The sequence below is a fragment of the Drosophila subpulchrella genome, chromosome 2L, assembly GCF_014743375.2.
Source record: "Drosophila subpulchrella strain 33 F10 #4 breed RU33 chromosome 2L, RU_Dsub_v1.1 Primary Assembly, whole genome shotgun sequence".
NCBI lineage: Eukaryota > Metazoa > Arthropoda > Insecta > Diptera > Drosophilidae > Drosophila > Drosophila subpulchrella.
In genome coordinates this window covers 22521144-22547525 of record NC_050610.1, presented here as the reverse complement: position 1 = coordinate 22547525, position 26382 = coordinate 22521144, and the positions used below count along the sequence as shown (strand labels likewise).

At 47.0% G+C, this 26382-nt stretch overlaps 1 protein-coding gene across 12 annotated transcripts in view; it reads right to left on the bottom strand.

The window, feature by feature from the left end:
• LOC119548883 (nesprin-1) overlaps window positions 1-26382 on the bottom strand; it is a 109502-nt gene that overhangs the window by 57886 nt on the left and 25234 nt on the right. For 10 of the 12 annotated variants that reach the window (XM_037856515.1, XM_037856518.1, XM_037856516.1 and 7 more), the window contains exons 6-12: window positions 23744-26350; window positions 10299-23486; window positions 9639-9953; window positions 8397-9539; window positions 7308-7545; window positions 4428-7210; window positions 1200-1505 (exon numbers count right to left, since the gene is read on the bottom strand). In XM_037856515.1, coding sequence (XP_037712443.1) covers window positions 1200-1505; window positions 4428-7210; window positions 7308-7545; window positions 8397-9539; window positions 9639-9953; window positions 10299-23486; window positions 23744-26350 — 20580 coding nt within the window. The remainder of the gene's footprint in view (window positions 1-1199; window positions 1506-4427; window positions 7211-7307; window positions 7546-8396; window positions 9540-9638; window positions 9954-10298; window positions 23487-23743; window positions 26351-26382) is intronic. The other 2 variants (XM_037856526.1, XM_037856525.1) reach the window with 1 other exon arrangement.

Genomic DNA, 26382 nt, shown 5'->3' with positions numbered 1-26382 from the left:
ATCAAAAGTTTAAAGAAACCGAAAGTTATAGTGTTGTTTTGGTAGCCACATTCTTCTCTTTTGATCACTGTGATTTAGTGGCTTTCCGTGTTAATCATTCAAAACACATCATTAGATTAATTTTGGACCTGCCTCAGAGACTATATAGCTTTTGCTAAGCTCAAGTCGCGAGAAGAGAGCTTGAAGAGCGGGAGAAACTACGAGAGCGCAAGCTCCGGTCCACAACGTGACCATGAACTTGATGTCGGCATGGTGTTCACGGCTATATCTATATATATATAATATATATTTATATATCCGACACGGCTTGTGTTTATGCATGGATATTGGTAAAAATATTTGACAAACATAAAAGCCCCCAAGGGAGGGCGGATTTGCCTCAACGAAACTAAATGAATGAATGGGTGCCGCATAATATACATATACACTCTGAGATACGAATGTGAGTTAAAAATACAAAATTCGGTTTATCTGAAGTCTTTAAAAATGGTGGTATAAGTGATATTAAATTTTAAATTAAATTTCTGAGAACTTTAAGAACTCATGTTGATACAGACATATGGGTTTGAAATCTTTCATATACCCCATATATAAAATGTATATATTGATACCACAGTAAGCTCACGCATAAAAACATTTGACATGTTAAGAATAACTTTAAAAATCGATATTAAAATGATATGGAAATCTCTCTAAGAACTTTAGGAACTCGTGTCGATAAAGATATAGATATATGTAGATCTTAAATCTTTAAAAATAAAATAATGGGGTCTTATAACCGTTTAAAAAGGTAAAAAATATGTATCTTTTGATACCACAGTAAGCTTTGCTTAAAAATATTTGACATGTTGTGAATAATTTAAAAAATCAACATTTTAATAGTATTAGAATCTCTCTGAGAAATTTGGGAACTTGTGTCGATAAATATATATGGATTTTTAATCTTTTAAAATATAATATTGTGGTCATATACCTTTTTTAAAGGGCTAGAAATATGTATCTTTTGATACCACATTAGGCTCTTTCTTAAAAATATTTGACATGTAAATATATTATCCATTCCTATAGTATGGGCATCTTAAGAACAGTACTTTATGGATTTAGGAAAACTCACGAACTATTTCTCAGTGTAATCCCCAAATGTGGCCAGCATGTAAATGTATCTGCGATGACCTTAAACGGCGGGCGTGTTAACTCACCTGAATGGCATTCTTCGTATCTTCCAAGTGACGTCGGGATCTTACAGTCGGATCGACATTGCGGAACTTGTCCTCCAGTCGACCAAGTGCCTTTTCCCAGGCGTGCAGGCTGTTCTCGAAGCCGTCCCAATGCTCGGCCAACTGTTGCAGGTTGTCGCGTCGCTGCTCCAGGCCGCGGACCAGATCCTGCCAGGATCTGTTCAGTCCGGCGTTATCCTGCTCGATCAGCTGGCGGTTTCGGGCGTCGGCCTGCCGGATGAGCGATTGGGCCTGCTGGTTGACTAGCGTTAGATCGCTATTCTGGCTCTGGAATGTGCGGGGAACAAGAACAAGAGCGGTGTGAGAATTATATATGACTTTCTGACGTAACTCGCGAATTATACAAAAATATATAGATGTGGGATATGTATGGTTTAGAAATTTCCGCCTTTGTCTGGGAGTTTCGCTATAAAAGCAGATGTGTAGTTGGTTTCCACTAAGTGTGCCCCCTAGTTCAACTTTGACATATGTCTCAACCAAGGGAGTTGAAAGGCAAACGCTGCTTAATTCTTATAAAATTTTATAGATTTTTTCACAAGCACTTAAACACACACACACACCTCGAGTGTAGCCTCTTATTTTGTTTGATTTCTTATGGTTTTTTTTATAGATTTCAAACGGCTGATGACGTTAGCCGTTGTCTTTCCGATATTGATGTCTATCTGGCTGGTTGTATTTGGTTGTATTTTATTTCTGTTCAATTTGCGCCTTGCCACAAGCACATGGCATTTAGTTTTTCTTCTTTTTTTGTTTTATAACGAAACGGGTAATTCAAATTTAACAAATGTGGCGATTCTCCTCTTTCCTGCTGCTGCTCTCTTTGTCTATATACATATATATAGTACGAATCGCGAATACAAAACAAAAACACGCTGCCAACCGCACAGATAAACGTCTCAACTTGAAGTGAACTCGGGGGAACTCAAAAAAAAGCCAACAGGCCCAAAAAGCAAATAAGCACGAGTTAGAATCCCGCTCTCTCTTAGTTCGCGGAAGAGCAGGGCGAAAGAGAGTGCAAAAAGCCGGGCAAACACGTTTTTCCTACTATATGGCATAATATATGTATATGTATATATATACTTTTTTTGGGTGGGCGTGGGCGGCAAAAGTTTGGCTTCGCATATGTGCTATGTACATCACGCATACGCCACCGTGTACACGTCACTCCCTCTCACTAAAGTTGGCAGCAACAACAACTGCCGGCTTGCCCTATAAACCAATAACAACAACCAAACAGCTGTGTGTGAAAGAGCAAAGAGCGAGAGAGCAGGCCCCAAAGGGCCGGTGCTCTTAAAGCTCGCTCAACAAACACCAACAACAGTCACTTAACATGTGCGCTGGTTGTTGTTGTTGTGGCTCAATATTTCACTGAGAAACCAGGGCTAAAACAAAAACAAAAGTTTTTAAGGCCTTGAGATACTTTAAATTTACTTGTTCTTTCTGAACAAGAGTTACGTAACCATTATGTTTAGAAACTCGAATTAAAACATTAAACACGAATTAAACATTATTATTTTAAAAGTATTGAATTTTTAATTTTCTTGATACTACTATTAAATTATTTTTAAGTAATGGAAGTTCTTTTTAAACTAAAGTTTTATAACAGTAATAAAAGTTCCATTTCCTGAAAAATATTTTTAAAACTTAAAAGGAAAATCTTGTTAGATCCGACTATATTCGGAAATAAATACTCCTAATATTAGATTAGATTAGATCCGACTATATTCGGAAATATATACTCCTAATATTTCCGAATAAATCCGAATATATATATCTAACAAGATTTAAAAATAAATGAGTTTCCTTTTAAGTTTTAAAAATGTTTTTTAGGAAATGGAACTTTTTTTCTGTTATAAAATTCTATATTCGGAAATATTAAGAGTATATATTTCCGAATATAGTCCGAAATATTAGGAGTATATATTTCCGAATATAGTCGGATCTAATATTGTTTAGAATGGTAAAATTCATGTAGTTCTAACTCTTTTCAGTTGGTATTACATTTCAAAAAAAATTTAATAAAGTTTAAAATGGAAGTTATACAATCTTAAATGTCCTACTTATTTTCCAAGCGATCCCTAAATGTTTTGCCCCAAAACAAACTATCCAAACTGTAGTATACCACATCCCTGGCTCAAAACTGGTTGCCTGATACAGTGTTGCTGCTGCTGATGATGTCATGGGCTTAATTTATTTCGCGGCAGCAGAAGCAGCAACAACAACAGCTGTTTTTTCCAGTCGCTGAGCATAAAAGTCGAGCCAGTGCCTTGAATAATTATAATCGAACTGGAAGTCTGACAACGGACGACTGAACGATAAGCTCGATGAGGCCGACACACCGACAAATGGTGAACCAGTGGGTTAAAAGTTTAATGAGTTCCCAAGGTAAAAGCTTACGAAAGTAAACAAATGGGCACTCAACGTGTTCAATAAACAACTATCAGCGCAAAAAATAAAAAGAAACGAAGAGAGAAGAGTTCCCTAAGAGAAACGGGCACTCAAATGCAATTGAAAGTGAGTTCGGTAAGAGTGCGATTTCTGCTTTTGCCGGCCGGCAAAACCATGACTACGAAATGCAAAAAACGCCAACGAATGCACTTTGGTTTTTCTCGTGGCCATGCCACTCCATAAAGTTGCTCTCGAGTGGATACACTCGCATATGTATGTTTATGGCACATCCTTGTGCAATGTGTCATTTTTTGGAAAACAGGTCTTTCGGCTACACACTTATATGAGCAAGGCACGCAAGCGAACAGCTGAATATTCATGGCTACCTTAAAGAGTGCCCAAATAAATACTCAAAAGTATATGTTGGGTTTCCATTTTGAAAAATATTTACACTTTTTAAAGTTAGTTGGACTGACTAACCATATAGAAACTTGTCCTACATCTTAAAAAAATATCCCTAATTTTGTTATCATTATAAAATATCTTAAAGTTTTGTTTCTTTCATCACCTTGAAATTTTAAACAATCCAATTCATCTTTTCATTTTAATAATACTTGTTATATGTTACCTTTTCTCTTCTTATAAGAAATACCCATTCACAAAAATCACACATAGCTTAAAAGTTAAATGATTACGATGTAAGAAATTTAATATACCTACAAAAAACCCATTTAAGAAAATTCTCTAAAAAAAAAAAAGTAAGACCCTGAATATATAAACCCAACATTTTCTATAACTCACCTGAACATTTCCAATGGCGTGGGACAGCTTCTGGATGTTGAAGTGCAGACCGGCCAAATTCTGGACAGGCTCATCGCTGAACTTGGTACGTTCGATGGTGGCCTTTACGCGATCGATGGACTGCTGGTATTCCCGCCAGCGCTCCGCCTCCTTCTCCAATTCGCTTTGCTGGGTCTTGGCATTGGCCAAAGTATTGGTTAACTTGGTCTGGAACTGAGCCAACTCCGCCGAAAGTTCCGACTGTTCGTAGTTGTTCAGCGAAGACCAGATCTTGTCGGCGGCTTCTTGGATCTGCTTGTGCACCAGATTGCGGATGGGAGCCTCGTTGCCAAAGAAGATCTTGTGTTCATCGAGATCCTGGACCAGGTGCTCGTAGTCGATGCCATGCTGGCTGTTCTGCAGACGCAACTCGGCCTCGTGGACCCAATCATTGAACTTGGCCACCAGCTGCATGTACTCTAAACGTGAGTCGCGGTTGTTCTTCAGATACTTCTCACGCTCCTCGAGTTCATGGGGCAGGGAGGCAACCAGGGATCTACCCTCGGAAAGCATTTCCAACAGGGAGCTTGGCATGCCAATTTCGGTCTTGACACCATCATTGATTTTGTTGAATTTATTCAGATACGATTCAATGTCCTGGCTGAGTCCCTGGTGCTTTTGCAGCTCCCGTTCCACGGATTCGGGATCCCGATCCAGCAGAGGACGAGACTTGGCAGCTCCTTCATGGCTGTGCAGCCAATCAAGGATTTCGCTCAGCTCGGCGGCCATCTTCTTGTGGGATTCCAGCTGCAGCTGATGCTTCTGGCGCTGCGATTCCACCGCCTTGCGGAGATTCTGCAACTGATTCTTCAGGGATTGCAGTTGCTCGGTAATGCTGTTCTTATCGGCAGCATTGCCCTCGGAGGCGATCTTCTGGCCCTTGTCATTGGCCGAGGCCAGGACACCCTCGCACTCTTGAATCTTCACAATGACATCATCGTACTTATTGATCTTATCCTCCAGACTATCAGGTGAGTTTTCAATATCAATAATAACATCAGTGTACTTCATTATAAAGGCAATGATCTCATTGATCAAAGCGATGAACTGTTCGCGGAGCAGGAGGAGCTGGCGCAGATGGGCCAACTGATCTTCAATCAGTTTGATCATATCATCCTGCTGGGCCAGAATGCTCTGCAGCTCTGGCAAATCGTCCATTTGCATATCGCCCATCTTGCTCTTGCTATCCTTGAGTTCCTTGAGGATTCCCTCATAGGCGCCCAACAAATCCTGGACATCTTCAATCCTCGAGCCAATGGGGCGATTAAGTTCCCTGAGTTTCTGCTGAATGGTGCCCAAGAACTGACTGCAATCGGCCAACCTGCTCTTGGCATCCTTGTACTTCTTGATGTGATCACCCAGGGCAGTCACGCGATCATCGATGGTATTCTTGATCCTGCCATAACGATCCTTCATGTTCTTGATATCATCGTTGAGTTTCAGTTTATCGGCATTGCTCAAAGTGGGTAGGATGCTCTTTCCTTGTTCGGATACGTCGTTGATGAGACCGCCCTTGTTCTCCGCATCATTTAGGAGTTTCTTATAGTGGGCCAACTGCTCTTCCAAAACAGGAAGACTAGTGGTACGCAGCTCACCTTCGGTGGCGGTTTCCATTTCGTTCAACCAATCGCCCATGTTCTTCATCGAATCCTCGAAGGCCTTGCGACCCTGCAGGAGATCATCAAGGGACTTTCCTCGCTTGTTACTCTCATCCTTTAGGGTTTGATAATCGGCGGCGATTTCATCCAAAATCTGCTGCAGTGCAGCCTTATCGGCATCATCGCAATCCTTCATTATGTTGGCAGCTTGACGCTGAACATCGGTCAAAACACTGTCGTTGAACTGTTTGGCATCGTCATCGTATTTCCGATTCTCCTGGATCTTCTTCTCGATCTCAGTGGAGGTGAGTGGATGATAAACAGGCAGCTTACGCACCTCAGAGATTTTAGTCTTCAACCATTGGCGGGCCTTGTCCAGATCGTTCTCCAGGGATTTACGAGCCTTGCTGGCCTCCAGAGCACGATCCAATTCCGCCTTGAGGACTCCCGATAGATTGCGGTTCTCAGAGTTGAGATTACGCAATGCGGACTCCAGCTGGGAATACTCAACGGGTTCCAACTCCTGTTGCATGTTGGCCACGCGCTTCTCCAGGACATCGGCCAGGGATTGCTTGGCCTCGGCATCCTTCATCAGGCTCTTGATCTTCTGCTGGCGCGCTTCGGCATCCTTGGGCGTATAGCCCAATGGAGTGGGGGCCTGCAGCTCTTCGATCTGCTGCTTCACCCAATTCTGGAGCTGATCAATCTCGCCCTTGGCTCCCTCCACTCCCTTGTTGGTAACATCCAGGAGTTGGGCCTTGCGATCGATGCGCTTGCCAAGATCGGCAAAACGACGATCCAGGGACTTCATTTGTTCTTCTACCTGCTGACCATCCAGATTGCTGATGACCTCCGCCACCTGCGAAGCCTTGCCCTTGAGCTCTTGAATCTTGGGATGACCCTGCAGCTCGTATTCGTTCTTGATCTCATTAATGGCCGCCGTCTTCTGGGCACAATTCAAACCAGAACCTCGATCCAGAACGTCCATGCGTTTGATCAGGGTATCGAACCAGTTCTGGACATCAGCCATTCCCTGGCGATAGCCATCGATTACATTCTGGCCAGCCTGTTTCTTGGCAATGGCATCCATGAGTTCCGACTCCAGTTTGTCAATGTTGTCATCCAGATCGGTGTCTTCATCGCCCACTAATATTACGGAAGATATATAGTTAGGAAAAGTCTCCACGGGTCAAGGATTCCATAACACCTAAAAATTAAACAAAATCCTATGGCTAACACTTACATGATCCTGTCATTTCCAGCATCAATTGCGATCGTTTGTCTCCAATGGAGTTCAACAAATCGTTCATGGACACCAGCTCCTGCTGAGCTGCCTCTGGGCGCAGTTTGCAAGGACGCATCATCCAATCCGAGACAGAGCTCTGCTGCTTCTTAACCCAATCTTGCAGCTCGGCGCGCTGCTTCTGCTGTTGCTCCAGTTCGCTAACGGATGCAGTCAAACCACCCAAGTGGGATTGCACCTAAATAAAAAAAATCAAGAGAAACAGTTAGCAATTACACTTTATTTAGAAGTAAGTTTTTAGCTAACAAGAACAAGCAATGTTAATATTATAGCCATGCAGTCCGCCACCTGTTGGATCCAAACTAGGGATGGTAAGGATCATCTTACCTTAGCAACTAATTCATTCAGCTTGCCCACATGGGCGCTATTCAGGCGAACTATCTTACGATAGTTGCTGACACGCTCGTGGGCAATCGGATCCAAAAGCCCCTCATTCACATCGCTGAGCTCAACCTGAATCTCAACATCATCCTCATCTTCATCATCATCATCTTTGTTAACACCTTTGGTTGAGCTCCGAGTCTTTTGAGGCGGTTTCTTTATAGCAGCAAAGCACAAGGCATAGCGATTTTTTTGGTGGGTAGTGCATTTTACAACGTTTTACGGGTAGTGTGGCAAAATAACAAAAGTTAGGGCAGTGTTGGGTTTTGTGGTGGTTAAGGGATTAATAAAAAAGAACAAGACATTTGTTAGAAAATAAAAGAATAACAAATGCAAATAGAATGGAAGATTAGCATATCTACGCTTTTAATGTTTTTGAACTGTAGGAAGTCAGGAGAAAATTAATCAATTTAAAGATTCCAAATGATCTAGGTTCTACTGGGGATTATGTAATTATCAATAGTTTAAGTTAGAGAAAATTTGAAGTTAAGTTCAATATCATAATAGGATTTTGATAAAGAAAAGTACTTAAAAGCAATTAACTACTACTACACAATCTTTCCATTCTTTTCAAAAAACAAGAGTTACAAAATTTTGAACTTCTAAAAGTGAAACTACGAATGCAGTAAGGATTCCACGTTTTCCTACCTGATCCAGCAGATCCTCCAGCTTGGCGCGCACAATGAGCTCCCTTTCGGGAATGGCCTGCATGGCGGTTTCCAGCGGAGAACTGGGACGACTTATGGAGGCAGTGGCTGCTTCACAAGCCTGAACGGCTGCTGCCAGTCGGGACTTCTCGTTGTTCAACTTATTCTGCATTTCCTGAGCACATCTCAATTGGTTTTGAGCCAATTCCAGACTTGTTGCCGGGGCATCAAGTTCGGTCTGGATAATGGGTTCGTATGTCTCCAGGTTACGCATAATGCTATCCAAAGTGTCCTCGTATTCTTGAAACTTGGCCAGCGATTCCAACAGGCGGTTCTTGATTTGCACAGAGGTTTGCAACAGAGAGTTGTAGCTGTCCTGGATGTTCTTCAGCTGAGACTCGACTGTGGGGCGAATGGCCGGAGTTGAGTTCTCGTAGCGCTTAATCTGCGCCTGACCCTTGGCATTCAAGTCATCCAAGTTGGTCTGATACTTTTGAATTTCACCCAACAAGGCCTCGTGCTGTTTGATCTGCTCCTGCGTTTGTTCGCGATTCGAGATGAACAGCGAATTGTGGGCCATCAGCTGGAAGGAGATCTGCAACAGCCACTTCTCCACATCCTGCAAACTCTGGTGATAGGCATTATAGTCGAACATCTCCTGTTCCAGCGAGGCAATGTGAGCTGCGCACTCTGTCTTGAGCTTATCGCAACGGGATTGCAAGCGATTCACTGCATCCACCTCGGTGCCTAAATCACGAGCCTCCGACTGCAACTGATCCAGGTCATTGCCCTTCTGTTTCAGTTCATTCGAAAGGGTCTTGTAGCGCTCCAGCAGGGTCTTCATTTCGCTCAGTTCTCCCTTGGTTTCCGGTGCCACCTTTAGAGTCTTCTCGGTTTCATTCAGCCACTTCTCCAGCTTGTCCTTGTTGGCAGCAAAGTCGTTCCAACGATTTTGAGCCTGCTTCAGATCGGTCAACTTTTGCTTGACCGCCAGACCCAGGGCATCCCAATCCTCACGGACCTTGGCCATCAGATCCCGTAACTTCTCCTGCTTATCCTCGGGTGTGATGTTAGACGCTTTCGAGTAGGCATCCTGCACCAAGGCCAATAGATGCTGACCCTCGGGCAAACGAGAAGCCAAAGACTAGAAAATAAACATAAATTATATTGTAATTAGATCAACAACTTATATTAACACAGAATCTTTACAATCAATATTTTTAAAATAATATAAATTACTCACATTGACGGTATCCAATTTCTGGGCAATGATAGCAGCATCACCATCGGTGGAGCAATCGTCAAGAACCTGTTGGGCCTTCTCTATCCAGGCGTCCATTTCCTTCTTGTAGTTGAGGAACTCAGTGTGATCGGACAGGTTCTTCTCGATCTTGGCGACCAATCCCTGAGCGGAAGTCAACAGCTTGGTATAGTTGGCCTGAGTTTCGATGGTCTGATCACGAATGCGAGTGCATGCACTCTGTTCCATAAGCAACTCGCAGTTATCGTTCAGATCCTCCACATTATCCTTTTCGGCCAGCACTTCCTCAAGGAGTTTCTAAAGGAAGAGAAATACTTTAGTTTAATGATCTAACACTGGTTATTGAAAGCACATAAAGCAATTAGGCATTAGACAAGTGTCTGTGTAAATGATTAGCTGCAATTGAGATTACAAAGTGATTAGCTGAAAAGTTAGCAGTAGTGATTAGTGTGGGTTAAGTTAATGATTTAATTTATCACGGTACGGAGGTATTTAGATACAAATTTGTTTTTTCGGTGAGTTCTACTTTACGTGCGCGCTTTGGCTATACATATATAATATATTCGATTTAGTACTTTTTATTTTTTTGGTTAGAGGTGCGTGCGACAGTTGCGAGATCTCGACTTGACGAAGATTTCTTACCTTGGCATTAACCAAATCTTCGGGGGTCTTGTTTTCGCCTTCCTGGGATTTGGTAACGCGCTTGCTCATCGTTTCGATCCAAAGGTTGATCTTGTTGAACTTCTGCAGGAAGGTCTGCCAGGCGGCCAGGCAAGACTCCAAGCTGCTGCGAGCATCGCGGGATAGAGCCTGAAGGGTTTCCCATTCGGAGGTGAGATGTTTGATCTCCTGGGCCACATTGTCCTGGCCTTCACTTCCGCTGGTGGCAATTACCGCCTGACTTAGCTCTTCGCAGGCTTCCAGCAGGGACTTGCCCTCCAACGAGGCGGACTGTAAATCTCCCAATCGATTAAGGCGGGCCTCCACTTGATCCTTCTCGCCATGACAGTCGGCACACTGCTCCACTTCGATGCGAGTGCGACGCAGCCAATCCTGCAGCTCATTGTATGCCTGCTTGTATTTCTCATGGCTGTTCACCTGGTTCTCCAGCGACTCAATGATCTTATTGACCTGCGTCTGCAGCTCATCGAATTTGCCCAGACCAGGTTGGAAGTCGTTCAGATCCAAGCTGTTGTCCTCCTTCAGACGCTGATTGATCTTCTCCACAATATCATTGTGGCCATTGATGTCACGCTGAATAACGCGGAACTTCTCGAGCGCGGCGCGCTTCTCACTCAGATCATTCAGGAACTCATCACTGGCCTTGACACTCGGCTCCACATCCTCCAGCCATTCGACCAGGATCTTGTAGAGCTTGAAGATCTCCTCCAGCTGAGCCAGGCGATTGGCCAACTTCTGGCGAACATCGTTGAGATCCACCAAAAGTTTGTCAAAGTCCTGTTTAAGGGATTCGGTGTCCTCCTGGATTTTGGCTGCTCCATTTTGTTCAGTGTTCATAATCACCTTTTCCTTCAGTTCCAAAAGGTAACGCAGCTTGTTCTGACCGGTTTCAAAGCCTTGACGAAGGTTCTTCACGGTGTTCAATTTAATTTGCACTTCGTTAAGAGTTCCGGGTATTTGTTCGCACTCGGAAAGTTTCTCGCGGGTCTTCTCAATCCAAGATTGACACTCCTCGTACAGACTGTGATGTTGCTGGTGCTCTTGGTAGTGCATCTCCAGCCGACGCATCACTTCCTTGGCCAGGGTCAGTAGAGCATTGTATTTGGTGGTTAACTGCATGATGGCATTACTGATCCTTGTATCGGAGCAAGTCTCCAGCAGAACCTGAGCCTTCATGTTAAGATCGTCCAGAGTCTTCTGCCAGTCGAATAGGGTCTGCAGATGTCCCTGGAATTGCTCAAGGACCACCTTCTTCTGGATCAAGCTATCCTGCAACTTGTTGTAGGATTGCACCAGAGCTTCGGTCTTGCTTAACCACTCCAGAGCTTCGGTGTACTGATCCTGGTAGTCTGACCACTTGACAATGCCCACTTCCAGATAGTCCTTGGCCTTATTAAGTGCTTCCCTGTAGGCATCGAATTCCTCCTGTAGAAGGGCCACTTCCTGCTCAATGATTTCACAATCCTCGGGCTCTGCACTGCGACAAGCGATTTCACCTTGCTCCAGAGCGTTCTTCAGTTTCTGGGCACCTTCGGGCAGCTCACCCTGCAGGATCTTCAGTTGGTGGGTCTTCTCGGCCAGAGCCTGTTTATCTCCAGTGGGTTCAGAGCACTTGCTCAATCGTTCCTTGGCATTTCTCAACCAAGTAGCAAACTCATTGCCCGCATCAATCAAAGACTGATAGCTTTCGATGGTGTTCTTCTGCTTTTCATACAGATCCTTGGCTTGCTTGGTGAGATTCTCGTACTTATCGGAGATCTCAGTGCCCGGAGCCCCTTGCTGCAGAACTGAAGCCTTGGAAGTAACCGACTGAATCATGGGTTCGAAGGATACTATGTCCTGGACAATGTTGTTCGTCTGGCGGAGATTGGCCTTACGTTCGCTCAAACCACTGCTGAGACCAGGTTGACCCCTCTTGGATTTAACGATCTTCTGTTCCAAGGCCTGCTGCAACTTAGCCTCCCTATCGGTAATCCATTGCTGCAGCTGCGAGTAGCTGGAACTGTAGTCAGCCCATTGCAGCAGATTCGTCTCCAGCTGCACCTTGGCTGTGGACATTTTCTTAACCAGGCGATCCCATTCGGTTTGGAGTTCCTTCATCTCGCTATTAATGGCATCACGACCATCAGAGCGAGTGTTTCTGATTATCTTTTCGCCATTATTGATTGCGGTGTGTACCAAGTTCTGGCCAAGCTCACGGTTGCGAATCAAATCCTGGATATGCTCCAGGCGACGTTGCAGAGCCTCCTTAGAGCCAGCTCCCTCGCCGGCCGACTGAATTACGGATTTCGCATTGGCTATCCAATCCTTGGCAGACTTCATATTAGCATCGTATTCGCGATGCTGGTCGCGGTTGGTCTCCACTTTTTTGAGGACATCCTTTGCCAGGTTTACCTGCACTTGATAGACGGAACCCAAGTGTCTCAGCTGATTGTTCACATAGGTATCCAGGTGGGACTTGAGCAAACTGGCAGCCGAAGCATTGAACTTATCAATGTCATCCTTGCCTTTCTCAAGACGTGACATCACTTCCTTCATATCAGCTACCTGTTTCTCCTTATCAGGAAGGTTGGGACACAGGTTGAGCTTGTGATTCTTCACAAGGATATCGATCTGCTGTAACCATTCCATCAGCCGTTCGTACTCCTCCTTATATGCCCGCCACTGCACCATGGTGACCTCCAGGTTCTCTTTCTGTTGGTTGATTTCACGGAACAAGCCCTCAAAGCTGTCGCGCAGGGCACGGATGTCATTCCTAATGATCTCCTGACCTTGAGAAGAGGTACTGGCCAGCACCACCTCTCCGGTGTGGACTAAGTGTTCGACCAGAAGTTCACCCTGAGCTTGTTTGTTAAGAAGAGCTTCCGTAGCTTGGACAGCATTTTCGATGGCCAGTTTATCACTTAAGCTGCTCTGCTTCAACGAAGGGAACTTCTCGCGGGCGCGTCCAATCCAGCTAACCAAATCATCGTAGGCCTCCTTGAACAAACGATGATCCCTATACTGATCCTGACGATCTGACAGCAGTTTCTGCGTCTTAGCAAAAAGTTCATCGAAGGTGTCAAGCACCTTTTGGGCCTGGAAGGCTGCCTGACTTTGTTGACCGCTGGCAATCATCTCCTTGGCCTGGATCTTAAGGGCATCCACATCGATCTTCTCGACGCGAACCTTCTCCTCCGTAGATTTAACCCGATCCAACTGCGCTCGCTTCTCTGTCATGGTTGTCTGATGCTCACTTAATTCTTTGACCAGCCCATCTAGCCACTCATTAAACTTGCGAACATTTTGCACTTGGTCCAGGAAACCGGACCATTGAGTAATGGAGTCATCCAGATTAGATTTGACATCCATGATGCGCAGAGCAATTCCTGACCAGAGATCCTGGAGATCAGTGAGTTCCTTGTTAATAGCTTCATGACCTCCGGGGGCTGTGTTAGCCAGCACATGCTGAGCCTGCTCGAGGATCTTCAAGACACGAGCAGAACCTTCGTCCTTTAGCAAGATAACATCTTGAATAGTGGCAAGTTTCTTATCCAGTTCTTTTGGACTCATAGAGGACATGTCGGAGCAGTAGTCCAACTTCTCTTTGATGTCATTGATCCAAGAGGCGCAATCGGAGATAGCGTTGTCGAAATCTTCATGAGAAGCAACATACTGCTGCCAACGGTTGTTAAGCTCCTTGACCTTGTGGAAGATCTGTTGGTACTTGGTAACCAGCTCGGGACCCGAAGCTCGAGTGCTGGTTGGTCCCTTCAGCAGAGTTTGAGCCTTCTCCGTGACATTATCAACCTCCAATTCCTTGGCGCGTACGTCTCCTTGGAGTGCCTTCAGTGCATCCAACTGAGCACGTTTCTTCGGCAGATCCTCCTTAAGATCGATTGCGTGAAGGTTGTTATCCGTATCACGAATCCAAGCCAAACATTGGTCGCGCAATTGTTCGTACTCCGACCAGTGCTGTAGACGCGCTTCAATGGCCTCAATAGTCGAGCTGATAGCGGTCAGTAGACTCTCCCATTCTTGCTGGGTGGTGTCGATCTGGGACTTGATGTTCACCTGACCCACATCCACTGTACCCGGAATGACCTTCTCGCCCAAAGCCCTTACTTGATCAACTCGAGGGAACTCATCGGCCAAGCTGGCCTTCAGATTCTTCAGGCGATCAAGGTTCGTGTGCAAAGATATCTGTTCCAGATCCAGATCGCCCCAATAGTGAACCGTATTCAGGGTGGCATCGATGAACTCTTGAGCATCCATCACAGCCTTGGAGTACTGCTGATGGGCACTCACAATACCCTCATAGCGTTCCACGTAGTTCTGTGCTCGCTTTTGCAGCTTTCCAAATCTGTCAGAAATGTCCTTGAGTATTTGGTCCACAAGGTCCGTTTTCTCTGGCAGGTTGGCGGCAATCTCCTGAAGATTGCCCAACTCCACCTGATGGTTGTTAATGTCGTTTAGGATGTCACGATAGGTCTGTAGTTTGGTGCGTTTCTCATCCAGCGTTGTTTTCAACTCAATATCAGCAGGAAGAGCATTCTCCGTTTCCTCCAACCAGCTCTTTAGGCTGTCAGCGATCTCATCAAAGCCAGACCATTTGGCGATTTTATCCTGAATCTTTCTCGCTGTGATGGCAATGTTATCAAACAACTGATCGAATGTCAGATCATCCAGTTGACTGCGAATAGCTTCGCGTCCTTCGGTTGCGGTGGATCCATAGCATTTTTCGCCCAGCTCAACGGTGCTATTCAGCAGCTGAGTAGCAGTGGGTTGCTGAGCCAAAAGCTCCTGGATAACCAGTTGTTTTTTCAGAAGATCGTCTCGAGATGCTACTGTGGACAAATCACAGCAATCATCGTAACGAGCCTGGGCATTAGCCAACCAATCGGCACACTGCTTGTACTTATCATTGAAGTGACCATGGTCCTGGACAGCCTGCTCGCACTTCTTGAGAATTTCCTTGGCTGTAGCCTGTATCGATTGGAATCGGGAGGACACTTGTTGCACATTTACAGCAATCCTGGTTTCACCAGAACTTTGCACCAGCTCCGAGGTATCGTCCTTCATCTTGTCGAAGTCGGCTTCGTTTTGACGCAAATTCTGCGCCAAGGACTGGAAGCGATTCAATTGCTCTTCCTTCTCCTCGAATGAAGATTTCAGATTGTAGTTCTTCAGAGCATTCTCCGCCTCACCCAACCAGTTGATCAGGCGATCCAAGTTGACCTCGTAATCATTCCATTGTTGAAGGCGATTCTCCAGTCCACTCTTCACGTCGCTCAAAGAAGCACCGAATTTCTCAAAGTCAGCATGTAAGTTGGCCAGATCGCGGGCCATTGCCTCCTTGGAGCGGGCAGGAATATTACTAGCCTGTTGCTCAATGTGATCCTCGAGTGATTTAAGTTTGGCTACTCCTTCCGGCAAGGCATCCTGAATCTCGTTGATCTTTTGAAGGCGTGCTTGGAGAGCGGCTTTGTTACCTGAGTAGTCGGAGTAACCGGTAAGACGATCCCAAAGATTCTTCTGGTAGTCTTGTTGGGCCTTCTGCAGCTCACTGAACTGCTGATACACATCGAAAGCTCCGTCAAGATCGGCAACCAATTTGGCACAATCTTGACCCACTTGCTCATAACGCTTGTTCACATCGGCAACCGCCTTGGAGATCTCATCAGCATTGGCAGGGGCTGCGCTTCCCAGAAGGGCTGCTGCCTTTTCATTAACTGCCTCTACAATACGCTTGTGGGAGTTAATGTCCTGGTTGGTGGCCTTGTACTTGTACAATTTGGAGCGGATTTCCTGGGCACTGGTCCAGCTAGCTGGGTTTTCGTTGTGAATAAGTTTCTCCACTTGATCCAACCAGTTGACTGTTTGATTGAGAATATCCTGGTAGCTGGAGAGCTGAACACCCTGGGCCTCCTGACGTTTCTCCAGGTTGCGAATGCCCTCGTCCAGCTTGTCCCAACGATCGCGTATATCACGCAGGTCCTTCCGAATCTTCTCCCTGCCCTGCGTTGAAGTCTCCGGCAGAGCCTTTTCTCCAGCTGCATTCAAAGCAGCGAATAAGCTCTCAGCTTGCTCCTTTTCAGAAAGCAGGATTTGAAGAATGTTCGAACTCTGGGTGGGTTCATCCAAAAGGACCTTTTCCATTTGTGCTTCAATGGGTTGCAGCCACAAATCGACCTCGTTGTACTTGTCTTGGTAGTACTGGTGATCATCGACAAGGTTGGACCAGCGGTTGACCACTTCCTTGCTGAGAACTTGTAGCAGCTGATAGCGATTGGTGATCTGAGTGGTTAGGGTCTTCAGACGATCGGCTCCGCAGTTGTTGAGCAGGGCATGGGCAGCATCTCCAAAGGCATCGATCTCCTTCTCCTTTTGGAGAATCAATTCCCTTTGGATCTTGTACTTCTCCAGCTGTTCCACTTTTTCGTGGAGCGTAGACTTCAGCTGCTGCTCACGGAAAACAGCCTCTGCATTGCGGCACCACTTGGTCAGTTCCTCCAATGTCTTTTCAAAATTGTCCCACTGGGCAAGAACATCCTTCTGCTTGCCTTCAATGCCCTCGATGTCATCAAAGTGACTCTTCATGGTGGTCTCCAGCTCCTCGATCTCCTTGTCCAGCACTTCGTTCCCCTTTTCGGAGGTCGTGGCCTTTACCTTCTCGAACAGATCACGTATATCGCTGATCAACTTCATGGCCTGTGGTTTGTTCTGAGCCAACTGTCCCAAGGTTTCGATCTTGCGCTTAATGTCCGCCTTTTCGCCATAAGCATCATCGCACTCTAGCAACTTGGCCTTCTCATTGGAGATCCAAGTCTTGGCCGAGGATAAGGCGTTGTTCAATTCATTATGCTTCTGGACACAATCCTCAAGATTGTGCAAGATCTCATCGGACTTTTGGACAATGCTCTGGAAGAGCTGCTTGATCGAGGACAGGTACACATTCAAGGAGTTATCCTTGATCTGATCCACCAGGATCTGAGCCTTGTCGCAGACATTGTCGACAAGAACGTTGTGCGTAGTGATTTCCTGATGGAGCAACTTGTGATTCTGCAATTGAGCACGCTTTTCCTGCAGCGTCGTCTTCGGTTCGGTGTGACTCTGCATGGCCTTGTCCACATCCTTCAGCCACTTAGTAAGCTGATCCTGGGCAATGCTAAACTCGTTGAACTGCAGCAGACACTGATCGATCTTTTGCGTTGCCGAGTTCAAGTCGTCGGTGTAGTTGTCCCACAGGGTGCGCAGAGCACGCAACTGCTGACGGATGATTTCACGGCCTTCCGGACTGGTGTGACCATAGAGCTTTTCTCCACGGTCGATGAGACCTTCGAAGAGAGTGGAGTCCGAAATGCGCTTGTCGGACATCTCACGGAGCTTATTCTGCTGATCCTGCAGCACGCTCTGATCACCCACGATCTCATTGGCCTTAGCTAACTCGTCGACCGAAGACTGAAGACTTTGCTTGAATGCATCGAAGTCGTTATCGAAGCTTTCGTGATCCTTCACATAGTTCACATACTTGGCTATCGATTCCTTGCATAGATTTTTCAGGGTCTGATAGCGAGTATTCAGACGGGACAACTTAAGGTTCAAATCGGTTTCACCCTCGATCTCACGACCTTGATCCATTAGCTCATTGATGGCCGAACCACGACGTTCAATATCCTTTGCGATCTCCTGAAGCTGCTTTAAATGGGCATTCTTGGCTTCCGCGGTACTCTTAAGGTTCTGGTTCTTAACCACTGCCTCCACATTCTTCATCCAGTTGTCCAGTTCTTCAATAATCGTGTCAAACTCATCCCATTTAGAGCAGAGCTGCTTCAGTTTTACCAACGAGTCCTGACACAGAGTCATGAAGTCCTCCCAAGACTGCTTCGGTTCCTCGAAACCCTTGAGCAGGGCTGGATGACCACTGGCATGGGTTTGTGTGAGCACCGTTTCCAATAACTTGTGACAGGTATCGAAGATGGAATCACCCTCAGGCTTATGTTGCAGAAGATTTTCCACAACAAGAAGTTTCTCCTCGGCACCTTCCTTCTCAAATGTGGTCTCGTTAAGGATGTCAATGGCTTCGGATTTAATGGTATTAAGCCAATCTTGTGCTTTTTCCAGAACCTGATCGTAGGCCTCATGCTTAACCACATGATTACCCACGGTTGCAATCCTATCGGAAATCTTCTTGGAGAGTGTGTTATACTCTTGGATGGACTCGTCGGTCTTTCTCTCCGACTCATCGTCGCAAAGGGTCACAGCCTTGTCGTGCAGTTGCTTAAGAGCATTCTTGTGAAGGGTAATCTCCTGCAGCTGGGTCTTGTAGTTTTGAAGAGCAGCCTTTTTGGTGGCCAAAGTGGGGTACAGTTCGTCACCGGCGGGAACCTTAGCCTTCGATTCGTTAAGGTAATGCGAAACTTGAGTGTAGCTTTCTTCGATGGAAGTCTTCTGAATCAAAACACCCTCAACTTGCTGCATGAATGCATTTGCTTCATCTCGCAGATAGTCGAACTTCTCACGCATTTGACGAAGATCAGAACGGATACGTTCGCGATTCTCAGGGGAAACCACCGGATACAGGGCCTCACCAATGTCCACAGCGTTATTCAGCAGAACCTGACCATTATCAAAGGTCTTGATGTAATTCTTGACGGTCTGCAGTTGTTGGGCTGTGGCAGAAGAAGATCCAGGTGATCCCATGCGGGCCAATTCTTGGAACTCGATCTTAGCATCCCCGAACCACTCATTGAAATCCTTGGCTGCCTTGGCAAAGTTGGCATTCGACAACTGAGCACTACGGATCTTATCAATGTAGCCAGTCAGTGCCTTCGATACAGCTTGATAACGCTGCACCAAATGAGTGACAAACTGTCCGATTCTTGCCTCTGGGTTCTTCTCAATAAGCTGTTGGGAAGTCTGCTCAAGGTTATTAATTATGGGCTCATGGGCCAACACATCCTGTTGGAGAATAGACAATTCCTGAAGCTTTTGTGGCACCTCGGGTAGATTGACTTGACTGCTAGTCTCTGCCTTAACGCGTCCTTCGACGTCACGCAACCAGTTGGAAATCTGTTCATTGGACTGCTCGTACTGTGACCACAAATCGACGTTTTCATCAAGGATATCCTTGATTTTGTCAAAGCTATCCTGCAGAGCCTGCATATCCTTACGAAGTAACTCGGCATCGTTGGTAAGTTCAGCAAGGTTTTGAGGAGATTCCACAGCCTTCAACATCTCCAGTGACTTCAGGGTTTCGGCATGTCGCGCCTTGCAATCATCAATGCTCTTGCTGACCTCCTGTAACGAGGACTTCTTCACATCGAGGTTGTATTTGTCACTGGAAGACTCAGGCTGACACCAGGCCACCTTTTCGCGTTGAGTGGCAATGATGCGCTTCAGCATGCCTACTTTATCGGCGTGGAATTTCTTGAGGAACTGCAGCAGGGAGCTCTCAATCTTTTTAGCATAGAGATCGACGTTCTCATACCGTTTCTGCACGTTATTCAGTTCTTTGGGTATAATGGACTCACTGAAAGTGGGATACAGATTACGCAACTCATCGACCTTTTGTTTGATGTTGTCAATTTCGTTTCCGCTATTGTCGAGTTCACCACGCAGGGCGCGGCATTGCAGGAGACGCTCCATGATCTTGTTATTGTCACCGGACATGTCGTCGCACTTGATCAACTGCTCACGGAGTTTGCTCACCCTCTCGCCGGCTTCCTTGGAGCGTTTACGCAACTCTTGTTCCTGATCGTTAAACGAAGTGGTAACAGCACTCAGGCGATCAGCATTGTTGCTTACTTCAGCAAACTGCTCGGTCAAGAGTTTATTGAGAGCAGATAGAGCTGGGATCTCTGCGCCCTTGTTGATCTTCACCAATTCATTTGTCTTCTCCACAATCGAATCCTTCAGAGCCTGGTAGGAAGGCAACTCCGTGCGATATTTGCTTAGACGCATAGGTCCAAACTCAATTTCAATTGAATTATCCGCAGCATCGCAGAGTCCCTGGTTCGTTTCTGACAACCAGGGGAGAAGGTCCTTCTTGGCATCTTCGATCTGTGACCAAATAACGGCTTCAGTCTCGTAGACATGGGCGTTCTTTGCTGTCTTATCATGCAGATCTTGCCAGTGTTGTTTGGCAGCTGTTACCTCCTGTGGCACTTCCTGGGGGATTGGCTCTCCAATAGCACTGAAAAGTTTGCCCACATTGCTGCCCCGACGCTCTAGTTCATCCAAACTGAGCTTGGATTTGCGCAGCTGCTCCATGGTCTTCCTGGTCTTCTCCGAAGCCTGATGGAGCTCAGTTTCATCACGTGGCTGTTGAGGTATGGCATTGAACAAATCTTCTGCCTTCTTGAGCTCCTTCGAGAACTTGTCCTTGGAGTCAGCATACTCCCTCAAGGCCTGGCTGATTAGGTTGTACTTCTGAATACGATCAGCAATCTCGTTCTGCAGAGAATCGTAGTTCTTATCCATGACAAGAAGGCTCTCCTGAATGGCAGGCATGCTGGCAATATCCTCACGCATCAGCAAAGAACCTTCGTCATGAATGCGATTCTTCAGATCCGCCTGGTATTTTAGAGCCTCATTCAGAGCCACTAAATCGGCAATGATCTGATCGATGTTGTTCAGGGTCGGATGCTGTTTGAGAATCTCGTCCAGCTTGGCGCGATTCTCTTGCAGAGCCTGGCCAAAGTTGTGCTCCAGGGCATGGAATTTGTCCTTGCGTACGTTCATCTGTTGAATTTGCTGCTGTTGATTCTGCGAACGCAGCTTCAGATTCTCCAGTTTATTCTCAACATCATTCACAATTTGGGTGGCGATCAGTGGACGGCGGGACAAAGCATCTCTCAACTGGATGGCCGGGTTTTCATCGATCTCCTTGGCCTGACCCTTCCAGTAGGAAATACCCTGACCTAAATTGTCGATCTCATCGATCACCTTGGAGAGCTCCTCGGCAGCGGGTCCTTCTGGTTTGTCCAACTGGTGTTTCAGATAGTTCAAATGCGATTCCGTGTCGTTCTTCCAGCCCAGCAGCTCAGTCCACTTCTCCAGAGCTGCCTTCTTTTGAAGCATGTTGGTCTCCAGGTTTTGATAGTTCACCACCAAAGCGGTGTAGGCATCATTCAGGGCATTAGACTCTTCGGGAGTGGCTCCCAAGGCCAATTGCTTAACCTCATCGTAGATGGCATTAAAGCTCGGCTTCTTATCGGCATGTTCCTGGAGTAATGCATGAATAACATGAAGACTGGTCTCAACACGCTCTGGGTTGATTTCTTCCACTTGGGTGACCTGGTTACGAAGCTGCTCCATCCAGTTGGAGAAGTTAACCAATTTGGCATTGAAGTCCTGCCGCGAGATAATGGCATCGGAAACCTCGTTGATGTGACCGCGAGTGGCTTCCGAGAGCTTCTGCAACTTGCCCTTCATTTGATTCACGCGATCTTTCAAAGCTGCTGCTCCCTCAGGAGCCAAGTGCAAACTAATCTGATCGGCATTCTGACCCAGAGTCACGAGCTTGGCCTGCTGCTGCGAGATCTCGTTGTTAAAGGACTTTAGTTTGACCAGCTCCTTTTCGAGCTTGTCAATGTGCGGGGTATTAAGGACAGCTGGACGGCGAGACATCAGCTGCTCACCCTGGCCAACCCAATCCTCGAGTTTGGCGGCATCGGCGTCAAATGACTTCCAGTTGGCCACCAACTTCTCAAGCTTGGCGCTCGCCTGCTTCGCGTTCTCATGGACAGCCGTCCAACGCGAATGCATGGCATCCAATTCGTCGGGGGCATTGGTCTTACATAACATTTTATGACTGATGTTTGAAATGCCATGGAGCTTGTCCAATTGCTCCTGGCACTGTGTCTCGAATTGTTGGGCATTCTGTTGCATGGCAACGGCTTCTTCGAGGGAGATGGGCTTAGAAACTACATTATTTACCTTGACTTCGCTTTGCTCCACGGCTGGCTTGATTTGCTGCAGACCGGCCTGGAACTGCTGCCAGTTGACAAGATCCTCCTGCACAGCCTGTGCCTGGTGGTCCACGTTGCGATTGATGGCACTGAGGACCTCCTGCAGCTTGGTGATCTCGCCCTTGAGTCGCTTGGCCTCGGCAATGTTGCCCTCTTTGGGGGCCAATTCGGAGGCATCGGCGGCCAGAAGATCCAGTTGCTTCATGCGATCGCCAAGGATACGCTTGAAGGCCTGCACCTTGACCACACGCTCCTCCGGTGTGAGATCCTCGGACTGAAGGGCCTCGATGTTCTTGGGGGCAACCTTGTTGGCCCATTCTTGCAGTTCAGCGAGGCGAGTCTTGTAGTTGTTCCACTTGGCACTGTAGTCCTCCAGATAGCCAACGCGATCTTTCACATGCTCCATGGTATTGAAGAACATCTTCTCCACCTCGGTTACTTCCTTCTCCAGGATGGGACGCTTGTCGGGAGCAGCCAGAGGAGCCAGTTCTGATTTGAGAGCATGCAATTTAGGCAGAAGTTGATGGGAAGCCTGCTGCAGTTGCACATTGAGATCTCTCTTGGACTTCAGATCCTGGCTAACATTTTTGGGATCGGTTTGCAATGGAGTCAAGGAACGAAGCTCCGTTTCGGCAGTTTGCAACATGGAGAAGATGTCATTCTTCTGGTCCACGAACTCGCTCCAAACAGCCTGGGTGCCCTTAAGGGCCTGCAGCTTGTCAGAGGTTTCGGTGTAGGCCTGATTCCAACCAGTCTCCAGGTTCTTCACCTCGGTATTAACAAAGGCTGGGGCATGCACATCCTTGATAAGATCACGTCCTCGTTGTAGCATAGACATGATGTGCGGACGCTGGTGATCCAGCTGATTAACGGCATACTGCTGTTCTTCAATCAGGCGATTCACTCGCTCCAGACTGTCGGGAGCTGGTATATTGGCCGTCTGATCCTTGACCTTGCTCAGCAGGCACACAACCTCGTGAACTTCACGGCGGTAGGTGTAGCACTTAGAGAAAACTTCCGTCTTGACCATGGTGATCTCAATCGTGGGGATAAGGTTCTTGTAGCGAGCAATCAAGTCCTCCAGTTTCTTCTGCTCCAGATTGGCTTCATCTTCAGTAGCGTAGCTAAGCAGAGAGTCCAAAGTCTTGACCAGCCATTTCATATCCTCGCGTTTGTTGTCAGCATCCTGGCAGATTTTCTGTTATAAATGAAAAATATACTATTAGTATGGTGTTATCGGATTTACGTGATGCCAGATGCCAGAGTGCTCTTTCATTATAAGTACTCTGTGAAACTTATGGAAAGGCAATTGACATCGTCGTGTTATTGGATAAGAAAAGCAGATTAGTTACCACTAGCTCCCTTAGCTTTAGGCATGCATGATGGGGTAATGAGAAGATTATTTGGGAATGGTTAAAATGGAAACCCTAAACCTAGCTATTCTATAGATCTCACCTGGAAGACGACTTTCTCCTTCTCGAATTCCTCCATGGTATTGACTTCATTGACGATATTTTTAAGGCTCTGATCCACGCCGTTCATCCAATTGACCATATCGTTAAATTTCAGATGGTAGCCCTGCCATTGGGCTGGGATTTGCTGAAGGGTCTGGCGCATATCGCCCAGTTTGTTGGACAACAGTTGCCACTGCGACTTGGCATTGTCGTAGGCCTGATCCAGACTAATGTCACCGGGTTGTTGTTGCCTGTGGGCTTGGGCCAGACGTTGCATGTTCTGAAGGCAGCGCTCCAGGCGAGGAACTACATCCTGTTGCAGGAGGAACTGCTGATTACGCTGCAAAATAGAGTCCACGTCCTCATTGCGATTAAGGGCCTGCTGCTCCAGCTGCAACTCCTTCTCCACATCCTTCAAAGATTGATAGAAGGCATTCTCGTCTAGTCTGAATTCCAGTTTTAGTAGGTGCAACGGAGCCTGGGATAGCACATTCTTCCAGCGGGATTGCAATTGCTCCACACTTTGTACAACAGCAGGTTGCTCTTGGGCCGGCAAGGTGGTCAGAAGTTGTTGAGCCGATTGGACCAAATCATTCATCCAGCGATCGTTGACCTGCTCAAAGAAGTATTTCTGGGTCTCAATTGTGGTCTTAGATTCGATGTGCTTCTCCACCAGCATGGACTCCGCATGGGTGAGCCATTCGCTGACCACACGCTCGTTGTCCTTGAAGTTGCTCCAACCACCAGCTGCCGAATCCAAGCGCTGCTCCCATTGCTGGGCATTCTGGATCACATAGTTGAATCGCTCGTTCAGCTGCTGCATTTGCTGCGAAGCGGGAGCAGTGTCGATCTTGTCATCCGCGGACACGGCCTTCAGTAGGTTCTGGAACACCTTGTTCTTGCTCTCCAGCATGGAACGATAGTATACAGTGCGTGAGAAGTAGGTCTTGTGCTTTTGGAGTTGCTCATTTATGGCATCACGGCCTCCGGTAAGATTGTGGGTTCCCAGAAGCTGTTCAGCCTCACTCAACCATTGATGGATCTCCTTTTGTCCCGCCTCCAGGGATTCCTGTTGGATCTGCAGTTGATGGAACAGATGCAGCTTGGCAGGCAACTGGGCGCGTATGCGCACCAGAGATTCCTTCTCCTGCTTCAGCAGTTTCATCATCTTGTCCACCTCGTCGCGGGAAAGGTCTTGGATCAGGGATTGGAAATTCCTGCTGATGGTCTTAAACAGCTCCTCGTTGTCATCGATTTCGCTGGCCAACTGCTGCAGCTGCTGGCCATATTGCTTGATCTGCTCACTGTTTCCGAGGACTTGCCTTTGGTCCAGAACGCTTTCGGCTCCTCGCAGCCACCTGGAAAGCTGTTCTATTCCGGACTTGAACTCCTGTCGCGAACGGATAATGTCTCCAGCATGCATATACTGCTTGGTGTTGGCAAACAAACGCTCAAATCGCTCAGAGAGAGCTCCATGCCGTTGACGCAACTGCTGGGCAATGGGCTCCTCACAGGAGGCAATCAGATAGTTGGCAGAATTAGCCAAGGCGTCGAACTTGTCCTTCCACACGGGTATGTCCTGGAAGAAGTCCAGACGTTCATCCTCGCTCTGATTCACCTTTTGCTCGGCCAGCGATAGCCACTCCTCGCAAGTGGGGGCCAATTGGTTCCAGCTACGCCAGCAATTGACCACTTCCTCCAGGGAGTTCTGACAGCATTTCAGTTCCATGGAGACACGCTTCCAACGCTCCTCGGTTTCATACATAAACCGATCGATTTCGTTGATCTCCTTGCGCGGCACATTGCCATCGCGCTTGTACTCCTCCACCACCTGTTGCATATCGACAAAGGCCTTCTGGAACTCCTGGAAGATCTTGTTGCGCGACACAAAGTTCTTGTACTGCTCCAGCTGTTGGGCCACCTTCTCCTCCTGCCCATACTTTCCAGTCCAGCCGCGCATCTTGTTCTCCACCAGGTTAAGGAAGGCAATCAGACAGCACTTGTGCTCCAGGAACTTCAGGCGAATCCTACGCTCCGCTGCCTTGGGTCCGACCTCTTGAAGGCGACGCTCCATGTTGCGCAACTGCTCCAGGGGAATTTGCTGGGCCAATGGTGACCGCTTGGCATTGTCAAACATGGCCAAAATGCGAGGCAGATCGGCGAAGAAGAGCTTGTGCTCCTCCAGTTTCCTGCTTATCACAGCGGCCGTCTCCTCGTTCATTGCATTGGGTATATCGTTGTCCATCAATAGTTTCTCTGCTTCGGCTAACCATTTGCCAACGGTGCCAAAGTCGCCGGGCAGCTCGGAGTCCAGCAGCCAGAGCCAGTACATCATCTGGTACTGGAGGCGCTGCCACAGCTCGTTGATCTCCTCCCAAGATTGGCGGGAAACCTGCAAAAAGCCGCTCTGGCTCTCGATGAGCTGCTTCAAGCGGTTGTATGCCGCCAAATGGGCATCGACTTCAGAACGTGCCAGTAAGTATTCACTAAAATCGCGTGGGAATGAGCTCATCATGACCATGGGCTCGTACTCGGTGGTCTTCTCCACCAGGAAGCGACGCAGCTCGTCCGCCTCCTGCTGCACATGCGATTGGTCGCGGGAAGCACCCTGGAAAAAAAATTTTATTTTGTAAGTTAGGT